The following is a 17973-nucleotide window of genomic DNA, read 5'->3' as shown; positions in this document are numbered from 1 at the left end:
TGTAAGGGTGACCTTTGAGTAAAAGGAAAATGTAGTATGCAATGGTCAATGTGAAACACAAAACATACCCATATATATACTGAGGAGGTGGTAAGGAATTATTTTCAAAAATATCAAAAAAACAAATTTACAATTTCAATGAATGACAAAAAGAAAGTTAAGCATGTCAGGTTTCATACAGAAGAGATTAAGCCTATAAAAAATCGAAACTGTAAAAAGGGCAAACATTTAAACTTCAAGGATTGCGATCAATGAAATTGTGGTTTGAATTTTAAAAGTAAGGTTGAAAGTACACAATTTTTGAAATTGCCAGCATGATAGGAAAACCCTACTTTGCAAAGAAATGGAATTTTAGGTACGTTTTGAAAGGAGATTTGAAAAAGAGGATTCTTGTTTAGCACAAAAAAAAACCTTACTTTGAAATTATCAAAAATATCAAAAAAACAAATTTACAATTGCAATGAATGAAAAAAATAAAGTTAAGCATGTCAGGTTTCATACAGAAGAGATTAAGCCTATAAAAAATCGAAAGTGTAAAAAGGGCAAACATTTAAACTTCAAGGATTGCGATCAATGAAATTGTGGTTTGAATTTGAAAAGTAAGGTTGAAAGTACACAATTTTTGAAAATTGCCAGCATGATCGGAAAACCCTACTTTGCAAAGAAATGGAATTTTAGGTACGTTTTGAAAGGAGATTTGAAAAAGAGGATTCTTGTTTAGCACAAAAAAAAACCTTACTTTGAAATTATCAAAAATATCAAAAAAACAAATTTACAATTGCAATGAATGAAAAAAAGAAAGTTAAGCATGTCAGGTTTCATACAGAAGAGATTAAGCCTATAAAAAATCGAAACTGTAAAAAGGGCAAACATTTAAACTTCAAGGATTGCGATTAATGAAATTGTGGTTTGAATTTGAAAAGTAAGGTTGAAAATACACAATTTTTGAAAATTGCCAGCATGATCGGAAAACCCTACTTTGCAAAGAAATGGAATTTTAGGTACGTTTTGAAAGGAGATTTGAAAAAGATGATTCTTGTTTAGCACAAAAAAACCCCTACTTTGAAATTTCTGAAATAATACACAGATAGACAGAAAGTGGAAACTCTAACAGAGAAATCTTACCAATTTCATATAACCATAGACTCTTGCTTTTGCATGCGGACGAAAGAAGGAAAAAATCTTTCCTTGGTGCTTCATATACTGGGGAATCAATTTGAAAACATGAAAATCAAGAAACAAACCTATAAAAGTAGCGGTGGCGTTGACAGATTACTGAAACCCTAAACAAATGAAAGAGAAGAAAAAGTGAGATAATGGCTTAACATAATCAGGTAATAAAAACAAAAGAACCAAATCAGATCTCTGCAAAATTATATTTGAAAAAATGAAAACTTTTTAATACTTACTTAGCAAAACAGGAAAATGAAGATACAAACCTCTGAAAGTAGCTGTGGGGTTGACAGATTCATGAAAAAGGAAAGGAAATCAAAGAAGAGAAAAGGTTGGATACAAAGAGCACAGAAACAACATTAATGACTTAAGCCAAGAAGGAAATAGAAACAAAAAAATCAATGCAACGCATGCGGGTAAAGGTTTAAAATCAGATCTAAGTTTACTGAAAGTATGGTTTCATGCAGCTCGGTGAGAGTATTCTTGTTGTGTTTTGGAGGAACAAACCAATTCCCCTTGATGATAAAGATGACTTCAAGGAATGAAAATATTTGACTATTATTATGTACCCCTAATTTTTATGTGGGAACATGTTAGATTAAGGATTTAGAATGAAAATGGGAGTGTCAGATCTTAGAAGTTTAGAAAAGTTTGGAACCAAATGTAATAATAATTATAATCTTGGAATCCCAAATATTGTGTGGCAGAAGATATGAATAAAAAAAAGGTAATTAATATTAATAATGTTGTTGAAATTTTTAAATTTTAAATTTTAAATTTGAAAATCTGAAAAATTAAATATTTGAAGTTTATTAGTAATAATAATAATCTTGGAATTATAAGTGTGCAGAAAAATCAGAAAAAGAAGATACAAATAAAAAAATAATTAATGATCTTGGAATTGTATAATTTGAAAATATGAAAAATTAAATATTTGAAAAATAATAATAATAATCTGGGAATTGGAAATAAGTTTGCAGATGCAGAGAAGTCAGAAAAAAAAGATATGAATCAGAGAGGTAATTAATGATCTTTGGAATTGTAAATTTGAAAATTTGAATAATCAAATTTTTTTAAGATTATTAATAATAATAATCTGGGAATTGAAAATAAGTGTGCAAAAGCAGAGAAATCAGAAAAAGAATATTTGAATCAGAAAGGTAATTAATGATCTTGGAATTGTAAAATTTGAAAATATGAATATATAAATGGGGCAGAAGGAGAGAACTCAGAAAAAGAATATATGAATAAAAAGGTAATTAATAATCTGGGAATTGGAAATAACTGTGCAGAAGCAGAGAAGTCAGAAAAAGAAGATATGAATCAGAGAGGTAATTAATGATCTTTGGAATTGTAAAATTTAAAAATATGAATAATTAAATATTTGAAGATTATCTGGGAATGGAAAATAGGTGGGAAGTCAGAAAAAATTAATGATCTTGGAATTAAAAAATTTGAAAATATCAAAAATTAAATATTTGCAGATTAATAATAATAATAATCTTGGAATTCGAAAAAAAGTGTGCGGCAGCAGCAAAATAAGTCAGAAAAAGAAGATATGATTCAGAAGAAGATATGAATCAAAAAGGTAATTAATGATCTTGGACTTTTAAATGTATTTGAAGATTATCTGGGAATTGAAAATAAGTGGGAAGTTAGAAAAAAGAATATATGAATAAAAAAGGTAATTAATGATCTTGGAAATTAAACAATTTGAAAATATCAAAAATTAAATATTTGCAGATTAATAATAATAATAATAATAATAATAATAATAATAATAATAATAATCTTGGAATTCGAAAAAAAGTGTGCGGCAACAGCAAAATAAGTCAGAAAAAGAAGATTTGATTCAGCAAAATAAGTCAGGTAATTAATGATCTTGGACTTTTAAATGTATTTATAGATTTGAATTTGAATTTCGAATTTGAATTTGAATTTTGAAGAATAATATAATGCGAATAATCTTAAGGTTAAAGTTTGTCTGAAGAGTACATTAATGCGAATAAAAATTTAAAACAAAATTGATAACCAAAATAAAGTAAAGAATTAATTTTCTATACTCGACATTACAACAATTTGGAAATTACATCTATCTATAAATAAATTCTGAATACAATATTGAATTTTGAAGCACTAACAACACCATCATATGAATTGGGGTTAGTTCACTTTCAAAGATCAGTTTGTGGTCTTCACACAGTACATGTATCTGACAAAATTTCCTCCATCCACAACCAAATTTAACAGAAGCTTTTTTTGGCCTTAGGATAAAGATCCTAAAAGAAAATAAACACATGTATGAGATTTATGAAATAAACACAAAAAAACACCATTAAAGATTTTATCAGCAAAAAAAATAAACAATGAAAACAACAATGAGAACCAAGGAAGGAAAAGATTTCACCTTGATGCTGAAAAAAAGATGGATATCAACGAAAATCCCATTCCACTTACACTACCGGTTGCTGAAGAAACTGAAATGTATATGGAAAAATACCAGAAAAGATTAAATCAACAGCAAAGTGAAAAATGAAAAAAAAAATGAGGACAGACAAACACATGAAGGAAAAGATCTCACCTTGGTGCTTGAAAATCCATTCCACTTCCACTACCGGTTGCTGCAGAAACTGAAATGTAGATGAATATCATTTTGATGCTGTCAAAAGTAACAAAAAAACACAGAATCAACCATGTGAACAACAAAGAAAAAAATAAACGGTCGAAAAATGAAAAGAACGAAATTTGATCAGAAAAACAAAAAAAGATTTAATTTTTATGCGGTGGAAAAAAGAAATCCTAAATGAGATTAACAAAATCCACCTTGGTGCTTGAACATGGTTGATATGAACGAAAATCCCATTCGACTTCCACTACCGGTTGGTGCAGAAACTGAAATGTAGATGGAAAAACTCCAGAAAAGATTAAATCAACAGCAAAGTGAAAAATGAAAAAAAAAATGATGACAGACAAACCGAGGAAGGAAAAGATCTCACCTTGGTGCTTGAAAATCCATTCCACTTCCACTACCGGTTGCTGCAGAAACTGAAATGTAGATGAATATCATTTTGATGCTGTCAAAAGTAACAAAAAAACACAGAATCAACCATGTGAACAACAAAGAGGCAAATAAACGGTAGAAATATGAAAATAACGAAACTTTGATAAGAAAAACCCAAAAAGAAGAAATAATAACCTGGAGAAATAGGAGAGAACCGCAGGAAACCCAAAGAAGAAGAAAAATCATCAGAAACATGAAAAAAACGAAACTTTGATAAGAAAAACAAAAAAATATTTCATTTTTATGCTGTGGAACAAAGAAATCGTAAATGAGAAAACACAGAATCAAGCATGTGAAGAACAAAGAGGAAAATAAACGGTAGAAACATGAAAAGAACGAAATTTTGATAAGAAAAACCCAAAAAGAAGAAATAATAACCTGGAGAAATAGGAGAGAACCGCAGGAAACCCAGAGAAGATCGGTGCAGGAAACCCAAAGAAGAATAAAAATCATCAGAAACATGGAAAAAAACGAAACTTTGATAAGAAAAACCAAAAAATATTTCATTTTTATGCTGTGGAACAAAGAAATCGTAAATGAGAAAACACAGAATCAAGCATGTGAAGAACAAAGAGGAAAATAAACGGTAGAAACATGAAAAGAACGAAACTTTGATAAGAAAAACCCAAAAAGAAGAAATAATAACCTGGAGAAATAGGAGAGAACCGCAGGAAACCCAGAGAAGATCGGTGCAGGAAACCCAAAGAAGAAAAAAGTTCATCCTAAACATGAAAAGAACGAAACTTTGATAAGAAAAACAAAATAAGTTTTCATGTTTATGCGGTGGAACAAAGAAATCGTAAATGAGATGAAGAAATAGTCACCTGGAGAAGGAGAAGGCTGAAATGAAGAACCCAGAAATGAAGAATAAAGGAAACGCAGAGGAGAAGAAACCAAGAGAGATCGGAGAAGTTGAGTAATAGGAGAGAGAAAGGCTGAAAGGGTATATAAAGAAAGATAGTATTTAAAGAAATGGGATTTTGGACACGTGTAAGTCATATAGAGTGCCACTTGTCACTCCCAGAATGAGTTTCAGCTTGCTATTTTTAGTTAAAATTTGAATTTTTTTCTTTTTGAATTTTTTTTAAAACTTACCCTAGAAGTGCCTTCTATTTGTTATATTTATAGATATTTATCCACATATTTGTGGCAGTGGTGAACTCATAGGAGAATGTGTGTTGGGTTTCAAGTGGTGATCATGAATTGCGCCCATTCATAAAATTTCAGAAAAAGCATCCTGGAGCAACACATTCATTCCTCTACATTTTGCACTAATTCAATTGCAAAAGGTGTTATAACCAGCCTAATTACACACTAAAATTTTCAAAACACAAGATAAAAAAACCTAACCAAAAAACAGTTTCCAACCACAATGTTGCACAGTCCCCGCTAACGTTGAATATTGAGCATGTTCTTGGCCTCAGTCTGCTCCTCCATAAGCCCCTCACTCACATACTTACTCAACAACTCCATCTTCTTCTTCTCCAGCACCCTCCTCTCAATCTCCTTCTCATCCGGCAGCGGCACGTGCACAATAAACTCCCTCCTCTCCCTATTCTCCTCTTTCTCTCTCTCCCTCTCCCTCTCCTCCTCCACCACCTCCTCCTCCTCCTCCCTCAACATCTCTCTAGCCACCGCCGACACCTCCGCCACCTCCCCACTTTTCACCCCCTTCCTCGCCTCCCTCCGCACCTCATCTAACCTCCTCCACTCCTCTGCCGCCTCCCGCCGCATCGCCTCCTCCGCCGGGCCCTCCAGCCGCTCCAGCACACCATCCTCTTCATCACGGTAACCATAATAACTCGCATCAATCCGCTTATAAATATCATACCGCGTGCGCCGCTTGCGGAGCTCCGGGGGCTTCTCGAAAAGCTCCTTGACACCGGGAAGCTTCTTCGCCGCGCCGAAGTAGCGGTAGCCGGGGCCACGGCCGCCCGGGTTGGGGACGTCGACGATGTTGCCGTCGAGGTCCGTCATCTTGGCCGAGTACTTCGCGTAATTGGCCCCGCCGAGCTCCACAATGCGGCGCTCCCAGTGAGACTTCTCCCGAATCAGCTTGTTGATCTCGTCGTTGAGGTCGCGCAGCCGGTGCTCTCCCAGACCCTCGTTCTGAATCTCCGCCACCTTCCGTCCGATCTCGCGCATTATCTGCTGGCGCCACTTATCGGCCTCCGACTGGTCGCGGCACTCCGAGGCGAGGAACGGACGGCGCTCCTTCGGCTTCTTCTTCTCCTCCGCCTTCATCGTGATGAAGCGGTTCAGCATCGACTGCGCCTTCTCCTCATTTCGAGCCATTCCGATGACGAAAAGAAAAATCCAAACTGAATGTGAACGAAGAATTTCACTGCGCCTTCTCTTCTTTGCGATTTCCGATTTGCTGGAAAGTAACCCTAACCAAATCCCCTGTTTGGCTATTTATGTTGCTGTACACAATCTCTACTCTGATAACCCACCAAGCCTCTCTCTCTCTCTGCTTTAATTTCAACCCTTGGATGTATTAAACGGATCACATTTTAAAACTCAATAAAAAAAACTAAATGTGTTGTAAAACTATTTTTCATTTAAAAAATTAAATGGTTGTGATCTCCTATTAAAGTATAATTTAAAAATACTTGTATAGTGTAATTTAAAATAGTTGTAGAATCTATTGTTCTCTTTATTTTACATGGAATTTAATCTATACCTATATCTATACTTATATATTTATATACTATTTATATATAGTAGATTCCCCTCTTAACTGTTCTTATTTTTTTTTCTATTTTATCCTTATATTAATATTTAATTTTATTATTATATCATGGTCAGTCATTGTGTCTTTTTTTTTTTTTTATTGAATTGAAAGAGATTTGGAGGAACACTTATGAATTGAAAGAGAGGTGGATGAGCGCTTATTTTCAAAATCAATTATATTTTATTAACATTTTATATATTAATATTTTATTTTATTTCTATTTTATTCTTATTTTTATTATTTTGTAACTGTTTTTTTTATATATGATTTTTTTTTTAAATAACAGTTAAATATAAAGAAAATTCTCCTAAATAATCGTTTTTTGTTATTTTGTAGACAATTTTAAATTTAATTTTTTATTTGTTGCTTTTCTTTTTGAATTAGCATAACCGTTAATTTATTTACGAAATAATTTGAATAAAATATATTATTATTTTTTCACTTTTTACTTAATAATTACTTATAATTCCATATTTATTATTACTGTTCATACTATGTTTTTATTTTTTATAATAATTAATTATAAAATTATATTGATAGTATAAGTACGTAAATAATGATATCATTTATTCAATTTTAATATTAAAAATAATTATATAAATTATAAAAACTACACACTTGTACATAATTAGTATCACATATATACCAATTATAGCAAATTAGTTTTTTTTTTCATGCATTTATAATAAGATTTAAAAGATATCATTCTCTTGACAAAATAAAATCATGTCACATATCATAATATTCAATGTTTGCATAATTAAAGAAACATTGAATAAATCATATCACATATCATATTTTATTAGTTGCAAATAACCCACCTTAATATAAAAAAATGGTATACTAAAATTAATTAAAAAAAATTTAACTTTAAATTTTAACTTAAAATAATTACGGTGTGATGTAATAGTTCGTGTATTAATTATGTATGATGTAAATATTTTACTTAGATGTATTTTATTTTAAAAAATATGAAAATGAAGAAATTAGGTAAAGACATAAAGTAGGTAACAATTAAAGACTGATAATTTAAAAAATTAAATATTTATATTAATTTCTAATATTTTATTTTTTTGTTAAAAAAATCTTAAGACTAAAATTTGTAATACGAATCTGACATTTTCCTATGTTGACAAAATTTGAGATCTAGTATTAGTAATATATTTTCATTGTAGTTTTTAATGTATGTTTTTCTTATCCATCCATTATTTTAAAAAACAATTAAATACTTAAAAATAAATATCCATAATTTGAAATTAATCCGATGAATTTAAAAACCTAAATCAAACCAAATGGATTAAATAAAAGGAAAAAGAAGACATCATAGGTGTGTGTTGGTGCTAGGGTTTAAACCTTCGAAGTCGTCGTAGTCTTCATCTTCCTGGTACGCACCTGCGAGATTTCTCTGTCCTCACTCAAGGTATCATCAATCTCATTTTTTTCTCGCAGTTATGGTTGTAAAGGAATTAAGCACGTTCCAATTTGTCTCTGACGTTTTTGAATTGCTTCATTGTTTGTTAGGGTTAGGGATGCGGCGGAACAGTCCTGCATACTACAGTCCTCCGCGGCGAGGATACGGTGGCCGAGGAGGGGGTTCCAATAGGAGGGGATTCGGTGGAGGCAGGCGCAGGGACACCAGCAATGGAAGCCTCTTGGTTCGGAACATTCCTCTCGATTGCAGACCTGAGGAGCTGCGGGTTCCTTTCGAGCGATTCGGACCTGTTCGCGATGTTTACATACCCAAGGATTATTACTCTGGGTGAGCCACTTAAATATTTGGTTATTTCACAACGCCTAGGGTTTACTTCAAGTTAAGAGCTTTTTAGGGCTAGGTTTTGCTTCTGATTCAAATTGAAGGGAGTCTGTTGAGTAGTTAATTGTTTCAGGATGTCAAAGTGCTGCTGGGTGCAGAAGTTAACCTTGATTTTGATTTAGGTCGTGTTTGGATAAACTTCTCAATATACACTTAGCGGAGAATGAAATAAGTTTTTATCATAAACTAAAATTAGCTTATGCATGTGAGAATTTCAACATTTAGAGAAGCTAAATGAGAGAGCTTCTACCAATTAGTTTATGCATATGTCAATTTTAATTTGTGAAAGAAGCTTATTTCACTTTACCTCTATTTTGTACTTTCATGTGTTTTATTGACAAGTTTACCCAAATAGGCCTAAGTGTTATTTTTTAAATTATTGGATTGTTGAATTGATCTTGGACTGGTTTGTCAGGGGGTATGTTGGTTTGAAATTGTTCAAGTTAAAACAAGAACAAGCCCCACGTTTGAAGAGGAGATCTACTAACTCTTTTAACATATTGGTCCTCAAGTGTGTTAGTGTTCATACTTCATACCAAGAGAAATTATATAAATACACAACACAATGAATGCAAGATTGGTTGGTTGGTTGGTTCTTGTCCCAATTGAAGGCTTCGTGAGGAGTTTTTTTTAGTTTGTTGTGGGAGCTTTGAGTTCAAGTGCTTCTTGTAAGTATAAGTGTTGAAGAATTTTTGAAGTCTCTTCCCTTTACTACTTGAGTGTAAGTAAAGGAAAGGCCCGGTTACAACTAAGCTTTTGGATTTTTAGAAGATTTAGTAAATTCAGCATCCACTGCTGTGTGTAAAGAAAGCTATACTAAGTAATGTGATTTGAGGTGGTTTACTGGGCTATGCAAATTCTGCCTAGTCAGCATATTCTACAATCTGTCTGCCAATCTTTTTCTAGCAGTGTTAGAATGAAGCTCCACTTTTTTCCCGTACAGAGAACCTCGAGGCTTTGCATTTGTGCAGTTTGTGGATCCTTATGATGCCTCAGAGGCACAGTACCATATGAACAGACAGATTTTTGCTGGAAGGGAAATATCTGTAGTTGTGGCTGAAGAGACAAGAAAAAGACCAGAGGAGATGCGACACAGGACCAGAGCCAGGTATTTTTTTCTTTTTCTCATCATTGTCTAAATTTTATTTTGGCTTAACTATTTAAATATATTTACATGATTTTTGTATTTTACAGAGGACCAGCAGGCTATGGAGGACGTAGGTCTTCTCATTACGGTAATATCAGTTGTAAAATATATATAACTTGGGCTTTCCTCCATGTTAGATATGAAACTCTGTTCGACCTGCAATTCTTATGCATTTTTCATTCTTCTTTCATGTTAGGACATTTGTCCTTGTAGGGTGAACATGAGAATGAAATGATAGTTTAGATGGATATCTGATTGAATTAATAATTTGATCATCTTTGTTTTGTTGATTTGAAAAATCAGTGTTTACTAGTTATCTAAAAATAATTGTTGTTTGTCATGAATATGACTGTCGCAATAATTAATCTTAAGTGTAGACTTTTGCTTATTTTAATCTGAATTAGCATTAGTGTATTTAAGCCATTGTTTTAATCTAATCTGATGTATGAGAGTAATGGTGTTGTTCTGCTTTCTTATAGTTGTGTATCTGGACTTTGTTATACCGTTAACTTCTATGATCATATTGGTTGCTCCAGTTATTAATAGTGAGGACATCTGAGCCTATATGGAACCTTCCTGTGTCTATAAAGGCTAATTTAATTAACATAGTAGTTAGCTTACTGAAAACCATTTTAAGGATTTCCTTACTTTGGTGCCGGATTCCATCAACCATTGTTGTGATGGGGAACTGGACGCTGCTAACTTGTTAAGTTCAGAATTAATAACTAATTTGTTTCACGGGATGCTTCCATTTTTTTTTGAAGAATTGCGCTGTATTGAAGTTTGTTCTTCTGTTTTCTTGATAAGACCTAGCCTTTTGTTATCAGGGCGTTCTCGATCTCGCTCAGTTAGTAGATCACGCTCACCACCTTATCATTCTGGTTCTAGAAGTCGATATCGTTCAAGGCAAGTTTCTTCAAAGTTCAAAGTGTCTTCGTTTATAGTTCACTGAAGCATGTAATCATGGTTTTAATCTGATATTTATCAGGTCCTATTCTCCTGCTCCAAGACGGCAAAGTGATTACTCTGTTTCCCCTAGGAGGCAAGCAGAGCATCCTAGATCACCAAGAGGTCCTCCCCGGGAGCGAGATGGTGAGCAAAAGCGTAGATCTTATTCTCCTGGATATGGCAATGGTATTGAACAGAATCAAAGCAATGGATATGCTGAGTGAGTCCATCTATTTTCTGTTTAGGTTCTTTACTTGACCATGTGCCTTTATTTTCCCCTTGTGTGTTTACTTATTTATTATCGTTCTATGAAAAAGGAAATCTATGTACAAGTCTGAAGCTGATCGAGGCCAGTGGAAGTCATCGAGATCACCCGTTGGATCTAGATCAAGATCTGCTGACCTGTCACCAAGGCGTGGAAGATGAGGTAAAATTTCCAGAGTGGGATTTTTTTATATTAGGAGATTGGATTTTCCTTGGGTTTGATTTTGTTTTGATGGTTTTCTTCATGCAGGTTGCAGGCCACTGACAATATGCTGCTGGGCTTCTGTACATTTCCTGCAATTTATTAAGACATTTGCAAAAACCTGTATTTGCCTGATGTTTACGAATACGATGGATGAATGTATAACAACTGACTTCACGTGCGGTTTGTTTTGGACCATTTGAACTTAGCCTACAACCTTGAATTATTTATTGAGATTGCTTTATGACCCTATGATCTTACTTCAACTGCTGCTGTTTTATGAGTGTATCGTTAACTACAAATTGCGAACTAAGAGCATCTCTGGATAGCCGCTCGGGCTCCTCCTACAAAATTAGTTTTGTCAACTTGCTTTTAAACTTTTGATTAAATTTTATGTATGCAAATTCTAATCCAAACTGCACTAAATGCTTAACTAGCCACTAAAATAAAATAACACTTTTCCCACGAATTTTCACTGAAATCTGGACCCTTGATTTGATAAACACCTTGAATAAATGTTTATTCTTGGAAAGCCTGTTAAATATAATTGCGTGATTGTGGCATTTTACAGACCAGAATTCTGAAAGGTCGAGTAGCTTTGGACAATTCTTGCTCGACCCCGAATTTGTACTTAAATCTTATAATTATTCAATTGCTAAGTAAAACTATGTAACATTCTAAAAGTTTTAAAGATTTAATTATATAAGTTAATCTCCATTATTGGTTTCACCTCTAGTTATTTGGACCTAAATAAATAAGCCACATGCAAATTCAAGGTTGTTGTTATGTTTTCATGGCTGTTGGTTTTGAGGTTCAACTAGGAATATGATAGCTTAATGTGTTGCTGAGTACAGAACCATTTGAAGCACCTTAAAAAGGTATTATCAGCTATAATCTTATTTCTATGTGTTGTGAGAACTCAGAAGCAGGATTCACGGGAAAAAGGAACTTTCAAGCTCAAGGTATGAATTTTACAAGATAATGACTTTTAGCCCATATTTTTAGTTCTTGTGATTTAAACATAGTTTGAAGCACCTTAAAGTGTGTGAAGAGCTGGAATCACTAGCTCTATGAGATGAGAACCCAAAAGCAAGACTAATAGTAGAAAGAGTTTCCAAGTTCAAGTCATGATTTTTAATAAGCTAAACAATTTCTGGCCAACATTTTCCTGGGACATATATACTATCCCTATATTCTTGGCGTGTTTAACTTTTTTCATAGTGTTTTTATTTTCTGTTTTATAATATTCAAGAATATTCATCACTTTACTTTTTATTTTAATAGTCGAATCTAGTTTTAGTTTTATATTTATTTTCAAAGGTTACGTAATCTTGCTTTCGTAGTACTTGCAGAAAACATTAACTTTTCAAAATAACTCAAACTCATTGAGCATTTTCAACTTCTTTTAATTTTAAGAAAAATGGAGTTGCTTACTTCTGCTCTGAACAATTTTTTTCAGAAAATGACATTTTCTAGAAGCTACTAATTTCAATTTTTAAAAATTGTGTTGATTGCTAATGATTAATATATTTATTCTGTAAGTTTAAGAAACATTTTTTTTATCTTGGTTGACTCAAATACCGCAAAACAAAACATTCATATATATATAACAGCACAACGTGTGAATTATAGAACAAGTCATTAAAAAGTGGAATGACGTGTGACAACATTGCGTACTTTCAAGGTTGCTGACTTTTAATTTTCAGTTAAAATAATTTCACTTGTTTTCACTTAGATGACGTAAATTTTTGCTTTTCCTATCAATTTCTTAAATTAATTAGTAATTAATAGCATGTTTTAAATGGAAATTATTAAATAGTATTACTAATATATAAGCAGGTTATTATCATGATTTGAGAAACTTTCTGTAATAAAAAGAACGTTTGCGAGTTTTGTTTGTCCTCAGAAAATGCATCTTGCTGAATTAGGGATGATATGAGGACTTTGTTATTTTTTTTTCTGTGCTTTGTAATAGCAAATTTTAATCAGACGTGATAAACATTTTACGAGGGGATTAGAATAAATCTATTCAGAGGTTTACACATTTGTCTTCGTTTGTATTACTTGATGTTCATTTTGACCATTTAAGGTTTCTTTCTTCATTGTAAGCCAGGGAAGGTTCTAGAGAGAGAGAGAGAGAGAGATGGCATTTGGGTTCATGGAGGTGCAGCTGGTGAAAGCAAAGGGTCTTCATGAAACCGATGTCTTTGGTACATTGAATCTTTAGCTCAGATTCCTTTCTTTTCTCATTTTTCTTTTCCATTTTATGTTCCTTTTGATTACTTGAACCTTTTCTTATTCTAAAATTGGGATTTTTCTAATCATTCATTCATCAGTATTCAACTCCTTGTTCCCATCATTCTGATCTGAATCATCTGACATCTCAATTCCTTGAGTCCAGTTTAATTTAGATGGACTCAAGGCACTGCTATGATGATTTTCTTCTTGATTAGTTGTTCTTCACTTAAAAGGAAGTAATTAATGAAGTGCTCACTTTACATGCAATGGTTTAATACCTTTTTATTATCTGATTCTAACAAGGTGCTGTTTGTTTTTTGTTAATCTGTTTTCTTTTGTTGATAGCTCATATGGATCCGTATGTCCTGTTACAATACAAAGGTCAAGAGCGCAAGAGCCGTGTAATTCATGGTTAGTTAGATGCTCATTTTCCTACAAATTTGTATAGCATTAACTATCAAGTCTGGAAATGCTTAGTATTTCACGGTTATTGTGTGGTGTGTGCTAAACTGTATAGCTTGGCATGGAGGAATAGGTAAAACTTTTTATCACCGATTACAATGATCGCCTGTGACATGCCATTGATAGATTTGGTTTCTTGAACTATGTATTTTGAAGTTCTTAAATTCATTACATGATTGGCTGTTCTTATGAGGGAAACCCTAGCAAATCAAAGTTCAATTACTTCAAGGTAGTGGTTAATTTCCCCAAAAGAGTACAAGGATTAATTTGGAGAGATGCATATATTTGACACATAAATGGACTCAGTTTAAAATTCTTCTTTAAACTGTAGTTCATACAAGATATTGGATCCACTCACCTACACAGCATATTCATATACACGACCTCAAAACTTGTGAGAAGCTTTTCCCATACTTAAACTTCGTGTGAAATTGCTCAATCATTTCATTCTCTTGGTGAGATTACAAGAGTGGAGAAAAGGAAATGTAAAGCAAGAATTTTGTTAGGCCAATTCTAGCGAACATGCAGTTCATCTGCAAGTGGTATGCTTTTTCTGATGCAATATGTGTTTTCTTCCTTCTTTTTTTTATGAAGGAATTAAGATTTTTGTAATTAGATGCTTAGAGCTCAAGAATCTCAAGCTAAAAGGGCACCACAGGAGGGAATAAGAATTAAGGACTGTCAGACCTGGAGTTTTATCCCTTCATTTCTCTTCCCTCCCTTCCCTATGTGTGTATTTCGCTCTGACCAAACTTAAATAAAGTTCCACAACTGTTTTTAGTGTTGTCCAATTAAAATTGAAGTTCACTTCAATAATCTATGTTGACCTATCTGATAGAAACCTTTATTATGTGGATTTCTGGTGTGAGCCTCTAATTCTAATTGAAGATTAACACTAAAAGCAACTACAAAACTGTAACTAGTTTTTTTCCTTCACTATTTCCTTTGTTGAAGGAGATGGGCAAGCAAAAGCAGAATAAGTGTGTTTTCTTCCCTTTTTCAACCGCCTGATAATGTTTGCTAAAGCATCAAACTCACACATACGTTGAAACACTAAAATAGATAGTGGGTCTTACTAGCTTCAAAGTAACATACATGCTAATAAAAGCTGAGATGGATTTTCAGTTGTTGTTTTTTTCCATGAATAAGCATTTGGTTAGATGACTTTTTTTATTGATGCAGAGGGAGGCAGAAATCCTGAATGGAATGAGAAGTTTGTATTCAGAGTAGAATATCCTGGATCAGGTGACCAATACAAGCTCAACCTTGTAATCATGGACAAGGATGTATTTTCTGCAGATGACTTTGTTGGCCAGGCTGCGTAAGACTTTCCTAGCTTCTTAAATATACTGAATTTGCCAAGACGAGTTGCTCTTATTGACTGAATGAAATTGTTACTAGTACCTCTCTGTCTCAAAAGTCTCAAAATATGTAGTTTAAAGTTTTTTCACACATATTGATAATAACAATAAATATGTCAACAATTTCTCCAAATTCATTCTCTCAAGAAATACATTGCTTTTATCACCTGGAAATACTAACACTTGGGAAAAATTTTAAGAAGTTAAAATTCAAGTCATCTTGATACGAAGGAATCACCATGTTAGTTTCTAAATTCTCATCTTAACTTTTTGTTAAGAATGCAATTAAGCTTTTTTGATTCCTCTGTATCCAATGAAGAAGGGTGGCACGTAATGGAATAATGAGAAGGTCACCCTTCCTTAAACCGGGATCATGAGAAAAAGATCATAAAGCATATTCTTACTTTTATTTCTTGTTCATAATAAAGGGTCAATTTTCTGTATCCAGAGTATATGTAAAGGATTTATTGGCAGAAGGAACAGAGAAGGGATCAGCTGAGCTTCGTCCTCACAAGTATAGTGTGGTTCGAGGAGACCAATCTTACTGTGGTGAAATTGAAGTTGGTATAACTTTCACCTTAAAGGTAATATTTTAGTTTGAGAGTGCTCATATTTCTTGTTATGCAAACAACAGCAAAGAATGTAAGCTTGAGTTCATATGAAAAAAACATGCTAGTTAGTTGTTATGCACAATGGAAAATTTGAAATGAAGTATTGTCAACATGTATGTTAGGACTTTAGGAGTTTCTTTAATGTTGTTCTTGGAATTCACAGGAACAGGAATATGATGATGATGATGATGCTGGAGGATGGAAGCAAAGTGGCTTTTAATTCAGTGTGCTTCAGATATGGATTTTGAACGGAACATTAAGTCTTTTTTGTATGTAGTTGAATATGCAGATTTTGAAATCCCTTCTAGTGACTGAGATGTGATGAAAACACTTGGCATTAAGATGGTTGTTAATGAGTTTAATCGTAAAATTTTAATCATCATACACTGAGTGAATGTACATAATAACTAGATGGAACTTTGGTCTCTGATTAAAAACACTGGATTATCTGACACCAAATTATATTACTTAGTGTTTAGCGATAAAAATAGATGCCATCAACTCACATACAAGATCAATCTGGACTAAAACTTAACCATTAATTAAAATCACATATTATTTCCTTTTCAAAGTCAAATTTATTACAATTCTTATGATTTATCTACAAATTAGAAATCATAGTTCAAAACAGTTTTTATATGGAAAATATAAAAAATGAACAAAAATCTCAACTTATACTTATTTGTTATTCTATAATCATTTAGTTTAAAATATAATATAACATTTCCACTTTAACAACTGAAAAACGTCTTAATTCTGTATTTCAAACAAAGTGTCAACAAGAATAAGAAAATCAACCATTTAATTTCAAAACATAAAATCTCATCCAAATTTACAAATCCTAATGCCATTTTTTATTAACTTCCTTGTAAATTTTCTCTTTTTAAAAAAAATCTATTTCTAGAGCATAGCATGAGCTGAGGATACTCAAAGATCTTCTAAGTTACTTTCAAAAAGTCAAACTTAACAGACAAATATATACTATTATAGATTTAAACTAACACAAATTATTTTCTTAATTGATCATACATACGAGAGATTCCTGTGACCACATGCACACAAAAGAAAGAGAGCTAAAAAACTAAAAGGAATAAAAAATTTACTCTTACCAAAATTTTGTCAGGTTAAAATACAATTATTTTGAGTTACTCTTAGCTCATGGCTTCAAAAAGAAAACAAAGACAAAGGATTGTCAAAAAAATTTAGAGTGAAAAAAAAAGGTGTTTACAAAATATGTTCTCTAAACATGTGCAAAGAGCTTCATCGCCAGTAAATAAATTTCGCGCTACTGATTTTTTTTAGAACATCTCTTTACATCAGTTATTTAAAAATGTTAAAAAACATACACTATCATTTTCATGCTGTTAGGAAAAAAAATGGATTTATGATATTATTTTCCCTGATGTGAAACTTAATTAGTTTAATTGGGTCAAATTTCTATAAGATAGAAGTTGGTATGTAAAAATAAAATTATAACTTTTTGAGGAAGTTTTTTCAAGAACTCAAATGACATATCAAACAGACAAATATAAATATCACAAATCTTTTTTGGAACTTTCATCATAAAATTTGACAGTAGACTTAGATATTTTTCTAGTATTTTAATTACAATAATCCAATATAATACTCCTCTATGAACGAATATATAATATAACAAACCGTAATATAATGTTGTAACAAAATGATAATATTAATATAATTATAATAAAAACTACAGCCCCACGTATTAGAAAATAGCACCAATATAATATAATAGAAAGCTTAAGAGAGTTATATGGGCATTTATATATCCAACCCTCAAAAATCGGTGTCACAACCTTAAATTAGTTTGTTAAAGAGAAACAAATTTTCAAATTCTTTTTGTATCAATGTGTTAAGCTACATAAAAATTAATTTGCTTTAGGTTTAATATTTTTTTTAAAAATATTATTTTTAACAAAACTAATATATTAAAAACAT

At 32.2% G+C, this 17973-nt stretch overlaps 4 protein-coding genes across 10 annotated transcripts; 2 read left to right on the top strand and 2 right to left on the bottom strand.

Moving 5' to 3' along the window:
* Positions 1 to 3202: 3202 nt before the first annotated feature.
* Positions 3203 to 4860, bottom strand: LOC137826616 (uncharacterized). Of its 4 annotated transcripts, none has more exons than XR_011083545.2 (6): positions 4613 to 4860; positions 4170 to 4247; positions 3997 to 4065; positions 3755 to 3832; positions 3581 to 3650; positions 3203 to 3452 (listed from the first exon to the last, which is right to left on the bottom strand). XR_011083545.2 is itself a non-coding variant. In XM_090294655.1 (5 exons), the coding sequence occupies exons 1-5, from the start codon at positions 4427 to 4429 to the stop codon at positions 3266 to 3268; spliced, it is 435 nt and encodes a 144-aa protein (XP_090150781.1). In that variant the 5' UTR covers positions 4430 to 4592; the 3' UTR covers positions 3203 to 3265. The 4 variants fall into 4 exon arrangements, 1 of the variants encoding a protein (XP_090150781.1); XR_011083544.2 differs by lacking the exon at positions 4613 to 4860 and adding an exon at positions 4370 to 4579; XM_090294655.1 differs by lacking the exons at positions 4170 to 4247; positions 4613 to 4860 and adding an exon at positions 4370 to 4592 and having other exon boundaries at positions 3755 to 3803.
* Positions 4861 to 5427: 567 nt separating this feature from the next.
* Positions 5428 to 6696, bottom strand: LOC137826615 (uncharacterized). The gene has a single exon (XM_068632647.2). It carries the CDS (start codon positions 6527 to 6529, stop codon positions 5624 to 5626), a length of 906 nt encoding a protein of 301 aa, XP_068488748.1. The 5' UTR covers positions 6530 to 6696; the 3' UTR covers positions 5428 to 5623.
* Positions 6697 to 8094: 1398 nt separating this feature from the next.
* Positions 8095 to 11594, top strand: SCL30 (SC35-like splicing factor 30). Of its 4 annotated transcripts, none has more exons than XM_068633332.2 (8): positions 8095 to 8388; positions 8490 to 8727; positions 9725 to 9889; positions 9976 to 10016; positions 10756 to 10834; positions 10917 to 11096; positions 11194 to 11303; positions 11391 to 11594. In XM_068633332.2, the coding sequence occupies exons 2-7, from the start codon at positions 8498 to 8500 to the stop codon at positions 11300 to 11302; spliced, it is 804 nt and encodes a 267-aa protein (XP_068489433.2). In that variant the 5' UTR covers positions 8095 to 8388; positions 8490 to 8497; the 3' UTR covers position 11303; positions 11391 to 11594. The 4 variants fall into 4 exon arrangements, with proteins under 4 accessions (XP_068489433.2, XP_090150161.1, XP_090150160.1 ...); XM_090294035.1 differs by having other exon boundaries at positions 8221 to 8388; positions 9197 to 9889; XM_090294034.1 differs by having other exon boundaries at positions 8268 to 8388; positions 8496 to 8727.
* Positions 11595 to 13187: 1593 nt separating this feature from the next.
* On the top strand, positions 13188 to 16396 carry LOC137826181 (Calcium-dependent lipid-binding (CaLB domain) family protein). The gene is made up of 5 exons (XM_068632058.1): positions 13188 to 13552; positions 13926 to 13991; positions 15225 to 15363; positions 15852 to 15987; positions 16178 to 16396. Exons 1-5 carry the CDS (start codon positions 13486 to 13488, stop codon positions 16232 to 16234), a joined length of 465 nt encoding a protein of 154 aa, XP_068488159.1. The 5' UTR covers positions 13188 to 13485; the 3' UTR covers positions 16235 to 16396.
* The last annotated feature ends 1577 nt before the right edge of the window (positions 16397 to 17973 follow it).

The sequence above is a fragment of the Phaseolus vulgaris genome, chromosome 8 (genome assembly GCF_051622355.1).
Source record: "Phaseolus vulgaris cultivar YP4 chromosome 8, ASM5162235v1, whole genome shotgun sequence".
Taxonomy (NCBI): Eukaryota; Viridiplantae; Streptophyta; class Magnoliopsida; order Fabales; family Fabaceae; genus Phaseolus; species Phaseolus vulgaris.
This window is presented reverse-complemented; position numbering and strand designations above follow the sequence as displayed.